Consider the following 9,459-nt stretch of genomic DNA (forward strand, 5'->3'; position numbering starts at 1 on the left):
GATTCTCTCCACTGTTTTCTGTGATGGGTTCTATTCGAGTGTTGGATCTGATTCATTCTATGGATACAAAACACGCATCATGGTGGGACCCACATAACTAGGTGACGTCACTTCGGTAGCGAGTCTCGCTACTCAAACTGCGCTGAATTCTCAAATGGAAACCGCATCGTTAGACTTTTTCTTATATGTATTTTTTTCTTTAATATATTTAAAAATCAGATGACGTACGGCAACACACCGAGGTGGACCAAGAATAAAGGTAGAATCATCTGCTCCCTATTTCCACGCATAATTCAATAACAGCCATCAAAAGTCCAGCAGCCTCCTCTTTAAAGCAGCCTCTTCCACGTAGGTCAAAAAATGTACCAAAAGACGGAAACGGATCGGCTACTCCCCCGACACCAGCCAATGGCAGGTGGTCGGTGCTCCGTGGGCTCCACCATGATGTATGTGTTTCATCCATGCCGTCCATCCATTTTTACAGATCATTTTACAGTATAAGACCAAAAATGAGATATATCCCAATCTTAAATGGACCACATTATAGGAAACAGTGTTGAATGAGCGTCAACCATTAAAAAACATTTTGGGGCGTAAAAGTTTTGGATCAAGCTGATTTTTGTTTTCTCCCTTCATCTGGGCCTGTATGACCTAATAAACATATTGGATGTCAAATAATCAGTACAATGGGCCTTAGGAGGATTTTAATGATGGATATCCAACCACTATTGTTTTCATATGGTGTGGTCCACCGAAGATTTATATACCTCTCATTTTTGGGATCAAACAATAAAATCATCTTTAAAAATGGATGAACGGAATGGATGTAACAAATACATCATGGTGGGGCCCACAGAGCACCGACCATCAGCCACGCGGCTGGTGTCAGGGGGAGTAGCCAATCCGTTTCCGGACAGAACGATTTTCGTAAACGACTCCACATTAAATATTAACTTATTTACTAAGGGGTGAAAAGGACACCATTGAATAGTCAAATGCTCAAAACAAAGGTAATTTCCACTCTATGACGTACCCCAATATCATTTAGACAGTTTAAATTTGAATGATTAATATTACATGTATGCCATTTCTGAGTAAATTGTAAGTGCTCGAGTATCATACAGTACAGTGTGCCAGAGTATCAAAGTATTACTCTTGCAGGATATCTCTTGCAAGATAAAACGCCCTCTTCCCCCTCGATTTCACATCATCCAGACTCTCTCTCTCTCTCTCTCTCTCTCTCTCTCTCTCTCTCCAACATGGCATCTCCTCAAACCCCCATGGAAAGCCTTCTCCTAATCTTTCTATCTTTACTCTTCCTCACTCTCTTCTTCTCAACAACCACATCCCAAGACAATCCAACGCTGAGCACAGAACCTTTCTACTACTACAACTTATGCGCACCGTCCAAGTGTAACGGCCTCAATCTTAGCTACCCTTTCTCCTTCCATCGTTTCTGCCAACCGCCTATCCTCCAATCCTCATGCCCCAACAACCAATACCTCGTCCTCTCCAACCCACATGCCCCGGAACGCAGATTCCGAGTCGTCGGAAACTTCACCTCCGACTCCAAGAGCGCGTCTTTCACCGTTGCTAGCCAGACGCTCTTTAGCTGCGGCAAGGTATCCTTTCCATCCTACACTGACCAAGTTAGCATCTTCTCCCTCGCTTTCGGTTTCACCTGGGCGACGCACTTCAACTGCACCAGTCACGTCGAATCGGGCTCGGGCCTCCTGCCTGCCTCCTGTCTCGGGTGTCCGGGCCAGGATAACTCCAGCTTCCGCTACTATGCGCCGGGGTACGTGACGCGCCCCGGGTGCGAGGAGTTCTTAATGATAACGCCGTTGGGGTTCAACGTGAGCGCGGAGAGGGACCTGAGGGCTTTTTTGCAGAAGGGGTTCAGGTTGCGCTATGCTAAGCCGTTGGATTGCCAGGGCTGCGAGGCCTCCGGGGGCCGTTGTGGGTCCCACCCTCTATCTACGGCGTTCGTTTGCTATTGCCCATCCAGCGTCCACTCCTTTAACTGCTCTGACGGTACGTGCGCGTTTTAATTCAATGTGGATTATACACCGTAACTCAGTGTATAACCACACCATATCCGGCCTAGGTTTGCTCATTCTACATGCCGGTGCATGTATAATAATGTGAGATGTGTGAGATCTGAGCTGTTCATCAGGTGAGCTACACCTTTTAGATCTTTTATCATGAAATTCAGGCTTTTTTAAATCTCATGTGGGCCACTGTATATCAAAACAAATCGGTTATGAAAAAATTTAAACCACTGATTTACTTTCTTTATTGTGGCACGCCTGAATATTGAAATTCTATGATTTTTTCTGCAGAAGATCTATTTCTTTCCAAATTCCTACCTTATGGAAAGCTCAGATCACACACGTGTTTCATGTTTGCACACGTGCCCGACGTGTGAAATTAGCAAACCCCTATTAGGCCTATAGAAAATTCTAAATGCACTCGCCTCTACACGTGGAAACGAGGAACACCTGAGCGAGATTAGAGCCACTCATCACCTGATCCCCAGACCATCTGACCATCAGGTGGGCCACAGGTCGGATTAGGTGAGACCCCGGCCTCACCCAAGACGGTATGGCTCTTACCGTGGGGTCCACCTTGATGTATGTATTATGTCCATCCATTTTTTCCAGATCATTTTATAACATCATCCGAAAAATGAACAGATCCAATTATCAGGTGGACCATACCATATGTAACAGTGTTGATTGAACATTAATGGGCCACAAAAGTTTTGAATCAAACTGATATTCGTTTTTTTCCCTTCATCCAGGCTTATGTGACCTTATCAACAGATTGGATGGTAAATAAACAATATGGAAACGTTAAGGTGCGCCCTAAGACGTTTTTAATGGTAGTACGGTCAATCACCACTGTTTCTTATGGTATGATCCACCGGATAATTAGATCTGCTTCATTTTGGGAATGATGCATAAAATGATCTGAAAAATGGATGGACGGCGTGGATAATACGTGCATCAAGGTGGCCCACGGTAACCCAGCCGTAAGGGCCGCAACGGCTTGGGTCATGAGGCCGAGGTCTCACCTAATCCGCTCTCACACGTGTACCAAACTTCTATTTTTTTTTTTATCGTGCGTCAATTTCTCATGACCGTTTGTTTATTTTGTACACGTGTGTCCCATCAGATGATCAGGCCAGCATGATTTTTGACAGGTGTATCGATTAAGTGGGGATCAGCCAATGAAGGCTCCAGACGTCACACACACGGGTTCCTCTTTTCTAATCCTGTCCATTCAAATGAGCGCAAGTGGATGACCATTCTATGGTTTTAATTGTGCGTGGATCGAATAGCCATTCATAGCACCTGATAATTTGGACATGGCCTATCCATGATTGGACTCGATCGCCACTGGAGCGTTCCGATCATCTAGACATGGCCCAACAGGCTGACGAGGAATTCAAATCAGTAGTCCGTCGACTATTTGACTACCCTCTTGGGGGTCAAAGTCAAAAAATAGGCAAATAGCAGATTTAAGGATTGGGTGGCTACGGACATGAAACGGATTGGCTACTCCCCCTGCCACCAGCCCCGTGGCTGGCGGTCGGTGCTCTGTGGGCCCCACCATAATGTATGTGTTTCATCCATTCCATTCATCGATTTTTACAGATCATTTTAGGCTCTATATAAAAAATTAGAGGTATATAAATCTCAGGTGGACCACACCACAGGAAAACAATAGTGATTGGATATTCACCATTAAAATCCTCTTAAGGCCCACTGTACTGTTTATTTGACATCCAATCTGTTGATTATGTCATACAGCGCAGATGAAGGGAAAAAACAAATATCAGCTTGATCCAAAACTTTTATGGCCCCCAAAAAGTTTTTAATGGTACCCCTCATTCAACACTGTTTCCTGTAATGTGGTCTGCTTGAGACGTTTATATATCTCGTTTTTGGTCTCATTGCATAAAATGATCTGGAAAAATAGATGGACGGCATGGATGAAATATATACATCATGGTGGGGCCCACAGAGCACCGACCGGCAGGGGGAGTAGCCAATCCGTTCCTCTACGGACCGGGCCTCTAGGACACCTGTTGTAGAAAGACCGTGCAACAGTCGAGCTCTGTGGACCCACCGTGGCCTGTGTCACACATTCGCTCTGTCTATCAATTGATACACCTCATGTTAGAGCCTGAGCTCAAAAATCACGTCGATCCAGAGATCAGATGGGTCATACCACGTGAAACAGTGGGGCCGAGGACCCGCATGAAAAGCTTCCTTGAACCACCGTGTTGTTTATATGCCATCCAACCCGTTCATCAGGTGGACCCAACCAGGATCAAATTGCACACCAAGAATCAGCCATAAAAAGAACTCAGGTGGATCCTACCGAGTGAATTTATAGTATTCAGGCGTGATTTTACGTTATTACTCCTGAGGTATGGTCCACCTAACTTTTGAATCAAGATGATTTTCTCTGTGTGGTGAAAATAGATTGCTCAACTAATGAACGGAGTGGATGTCACAGAAACATCACATTGGACACTGCTTGATGGGGCCATGATCCAATAATCTCGACGGAAGCATGGTAGTTGAACATTAATTTGCGAAGTTAAATATCTTGGACACTTTTACTGGTTTGGATTTTTATAGTCACTGGTGATGTGTGCCAGCGTGCTTAGAATCAATTGTGGAGCTCAATTTCAACTAACAACTTGCCCCTAAGTGTTAATATAGGTAGATACGATGACTACAACTGTATATGATCATGATTTGAGTAGATTGGTCACCTATTCAGCTACTCAGAAATTGCTTAGAGAATAATGAAAGGTGGGGTTCTTCCCATAAAGAGAGATTTGGTTATCCTCAAACTATATAGAACTACTCACGTTCTACTAAAATACAACTACAAGAAAGCTTTCTAAAGAAGAAATGCTTGTACCGATAATAGATAAAGTCCAACGTATGGTTATAGACTTAAATTACAGCTAAGATAATATAAATTTGATTGGATTTATTGGATTGGTATGAAACAAGGTATTCTGTATCGGTAACAATAGCCATAACGGTCACCACCATTACTGATACGGGTATTGGCCATAACGGTTGATGCGGGGGCGTAACAACCGTTATGATCCCCGTAACGATTGAAAAAAAAATTTAACCTGAAAAAAATTTTAAAAAAATATTTAGAAAATAAAGAATAATGTAAATATTTCAAATATGTATTCATTTTTTATTTTGAACATGCTTATGGTAGTGTAACGGTCCACTCTTTGGTAAGAGTGTTATATCGGGTTGTCTAGTAAATTGTTTAATATGATTATATCTCTAATATTTACACATCACAATCAAGCATTAGAATTAGAAATCAGAAAAAAAGCATAAATACTACTTTTTCAATTTTTTAAAAAAGAAAATACCCTTGGAGATTCTATTCGCTCAGATCACTTTAATCCATAGTTTTAATTTTAAAAGTTATAGTAATAGTGGTCAAAATTTGTTGTAAAATGATATAGGAAAGTTTTTGGAATGAAAAAAAAAAAATGAATTTAAATTTTATTTTTTTTTAAATGATCATTTTTCGACCGTTACGGGAGTAACGGTCGTTATGCCCTGTAACGGCCTTTACGGCCATGGTAACAATTGATATAGTTTCAAAAACTAACTATCCATTTTCACTCCCATATCAAATAATGGTCATGGTCGTTACATATACGTATCAACCTTTACGAGCGTATCGTAACGAATACAAAATTCTTTGGGCATGAAACAATTTATTATGTGAATTTTTTCTATTATTTATAGACTTCTCTACTACACAAATACTTTGTATCTGTTTCTTTTCTCTACCTTAACTGTTATGGTAGATCAATCATTATGACGTCGGTTTTTCAGATCCTTCTACCTTTTCGTATTTATGTAATCGTTTCGCTTTTCTTGACAGCTTTTCACCTTTTTGACTTTCAGTCGCACGCTGTCATCAAATGACATGTACTACCAACTCAGCACTAATTGTACTTTCATAAATAGTGTTCCAAATATTTCTACGAATCTTTTGCATGTTATATTTTGCTCTACATAACATGTGTCATTCTCAAATTGGTTAATCCAGGAATCGTGTTATACAAAGAGTCGTCATTTTCCTTTCATGAATGGACATAATTCTTACCGATAAATATGCCTGTATTTAAAATCGGCCTATCTTTTGCAAATACACTTCCTCCTTTTTCTTCATCCAAGACTCTTCCTCAATGGAGATCTGCCATTTTTTTTCTGCCTAATAATAAAGTTGGTGTGCATTTATTAGACGGGTTGGATGTGAGACACATGCCACGTGGGGTCCCACAACTTTCGATTATTTACTTTATTGTAGAGAAAAAGGAAAGGAGAACAGTGATTTGATTTTTCCTCTTAAAAAGGATTGCCTGGAAATATCGGTAACTGGAAGTACTATTTAGTAAAATTTAATTTCCGGAGGAATTTTGCGGTAAAAATCCCCAAGTATACTGGTGAGCAGGTGCAGGAAGCGGTCCACGTATAATGTTTGATCAGAGATCAGACAGCTTTTAGTAATCTGTAATAGAGAAAATTCGATCCATCATTTCTTCTCACTGACACCATGATCTCGTTCAATTAGGAACGACAGAGGACCTTCAAACATGGGTCACAGGCGGAGGATCTGGACCGTCCAAAGTACTCATTGCAGGTAATTTTATATTTCATGCTGCCTCATTTCTGCAACAAAATATATTTATCTCATAAAGTTGATACAATGATGATCAGGCAGTGGGCCCCATCCACTGATTGAGGCACTGGCCACTGCGACCAGGGATGGGGTGGGCCCCACCATCTGATCATCACCGGGCCAGTGATCCAGTGGCCACCATTCCATCTCGGCCATTGTTTGGGAAGAAACCTCTACTCAGCTCTCTTCTTTTATTCATTTGATGCAGCTGTATCCGCTTCGTCCGCCATTTTCATACCTGTTCTCGCACTGGTAGCGACTCTCTTAGTCATCCGAAGAAGAAAGATGAAGCGGGAATTCCAAGATGAAACTGGCATAAGCTCCGAAGCTGTTGCCAGAATATCCCCAACCAGGTATTCCTATTCCCAACTCGAGAAGTTCACCAACAACTTCTCAACAAAGCTCGGAGAAGGAGCGTTTGGAAGTGTCTACAAAGGGACCATTGATCATGGGCCCGGTGGTGTTGATGTAGCAATCAAGCTCTTGAAGGTGTCGAAGCAAAGTGAAAAGCAGTTCATGACTGAAGTCGCAACAGTCGGGAGGGTGCACCACAAGAACCTGGTCCGGATGCTCGGTTACTGTGTCGACAGAATGAGACGAGCATTGGTTTATGAGTACATGGAAATGGGATCACTTGATAGATACATTCCCCGCACCAACAACAAAGAAGAATGCACCAACAATGAAGAAGAACACAGCGATTTCAAACAGCTAAGTACTAAGCAGATGTACAACATCACCTTGGAATCCGCTAGAGGAATATGGTATTTGCACCAAGGTTGTAGGAGTAGGATTCTGCATTGTGATATCAAGCCCCACAACATTCTTCTAGACTCAAATTTCTCAGCAAAACTGGCGGATTTCGGGCTTGCAAAGATGATTGACAAGGAACACAGCCATGTTTCACTGACAGGAGGTCAGGGAACACCAGGGTATGCAGCTCCAGAGATGTGGGCACAAGTCTATGGGCCGGTAACAGAGAAGTCGGACGTTTACAGCTATGGGATGCTTGTTTTGGAGATGGTGGGTGGGCGGAGGAACTACGATCAAGCAGCGAGTACATCCAGCCGGGAGTATTTCCCCGAGTGGGCGTTTAACAGAATCGAAAGAGGGGAAGTTCCCTTACTGAGGGAAGCGAGAAAAAGGGTTGGAGATGATAAAGAGGACATGCAAGTGGTAGAGAAGTTATGTAAGGTGGGGCTGTGGTGCATCTAGCAAGTCCATTCGAATAGGCCCACTATGGGGAGAGTGATCCAAATGCTAGAAGGAGATGCTGATGGCATCGAGATGCCCCCTCATCCATTTCCACGGAAGGATGCTAAGGGCCTATTTGGATTAGTAGAATCTCAAGTAATGTAATTGAAAATCGCAATGATTGTAAATCCTTATATATATATATATATATATATATATAGAGAGGCTACTTATATGAAATGTAGGTAGTTGAGATATTCAGAATTAGAGTATTTCCTAAGTAATTATTTGAAGATCAGTCACCTATTCGCCATGAATAGGTTTGTCAAATCTTCATCAAATCATAGACATGCTACTAGCATCTAGATCAAGTTACTATACATTACATGTAGAGAAATGGTATGCATGATCTGGATATGCTATAGTAATACGAAGATGTAGCATGGAATGTATTGCAAAGTGGGAAAATCTCTTCGCGAGGAAAATTTTTTTGGGAAGAAGTAGCATGCAGTGAACATATAAAATTCTGGAGGATGGCAACAAACTAACATAGATATGACCTTGTTTTTAATTGAAAATTCCATGCTCACTTGGAGATAATCCTGCCAATATGAGAGAGCTAGAAGCTTGGAGTGCTGGCCTTTTGGAGGACTTCTGCATACAGATGAATGATTCACTGATGAACAGTGTTGTATCACAGTCACCGTCGATATGTTAAGCGAACATCCTGGTAAAGAATGCCATCGTCGGGGTTCATGAATGGTGAAGGAGATGAAGGGTGTGAGGACGAGAAGGCAGAGAGAATGAAGCAGGTGATGTTGAAGTTGGGTTACATCAGGGGTGCTGAAACCATTGTCAGATCATCTCAAATCTAGAGAAATGAGGTAGGCGTAACTGAGGCTGCGTTATGATAGGAGTGGAGAGCATCAAAACCGTTGTCTGATCCATACAGAGAAATGCAGAGAATATCTTCTGTGGATTCTCATATATATTTTCAACATCGCCATTTGGACACAGCATTAGAAAAATTCAACATCAAAAAATAAGTCTCCACCAGCACGTCCAAACGTGTGGAGACCATTATGACACTTTGCAATAATTGAAAATCAGATTTCCCAAATCCAAACAGACCCTAACGGTGCAGGGAACTACAGGTACAATTCTCTGGTCCACCTGAGCGCTAGTGGGACAATGGAGCCCCATTGAAACAGGCCATCCTTCGACCATAGTGGTTTATCATGGATGAAAAAAGAACTCATGTTTGGACGTGTACATTATTAGATTTACTATGTATTATAAGATATCTACTGGGGATGCAATCCTCATAACAAATCACAGCTTCTCACATTCTCTTGGTTGTTTTTTGTTACATGCTAAGCGTCATGAAGCCGCTTTCATGGGCATTTGAGTGCAGAGTGGTTGATCAATGAAAGAACTAGGCCGTGTTGGATGCACCAATGAATTGGATCATGGACATTATGATGCTTCCTATTATTCATCATGACTCAATGAGAAGTA

General features: G+C 41.9%; 1 protein-coding gene across 1 annotated transcript; it reads left to right on the forward strand.

Annotated features, from left to right (window-relative positions):
* Positions 1-1,190: 1,190 nt before the first annotated feature.
* Positions 1,191-8,146, forward strand: LOC131242620 (rust resistance kinase Lr10-like). The gene is made up of 3 exons (XM_058241376.1): positions 1,191-2,034; positions 6,640-6,708; positions 6,956-8,146. Exons 1-3 carry the CDS (start codon positions 1,260-1,262, stop codon positions 7,960-7,962), a joined length of 1,851 nt encoding a protein of 616 aa, XP_058097359.1. The 5' UTR covers positions 1,191-1,259; the 3' UTR covers positions 7,963-8,146.
* Positions 8,147-9,459: the final 1,313 nt, after the last annotated feature.

The sequence above is a fragment of the Magnolia sinica genome, chromosome 4 (assembly GCF_029962835.1).
Source record: "Magnolia sinica isolate HGM2019 chromosome 4, MsV1, whole genome shotgun sequence".
Lineage (NCBI taxonomy): Eukaryota > Viridiplantae > Streptophyta > Magnoliopsida > Magnoliales > Magnoliaceae > Magnolia > Magnolia sinica.

What these genes read in the sequence shown, in the direction of transcription:
- LOC131242620 (XM_058241376.1), top strand. Translation starts at nt 1,260, where the DNA reads ATGGCATCTCCTCAAACCCCCATGGAAAGCCTTCTCCTAATCTTTCTA. An exon ending in CTCCTTTAACTGCTCTGACG is followed by an intron (nt 2,035 to 6,639) that starts GTACGTGCGCGT and finishes TCGTTCAATTAG; the next exon opens with GAACGACAGAGGACCTTCAA. An exon ending in GTCCAAAGTACTCATTGCAG is followed by an intron (nt 6,709 to 6,955) that starts GTAATTTTATAT and finishes CATTTGATGCAG; the next exon opens with CTGTATCCGCTTCGTCCGCC.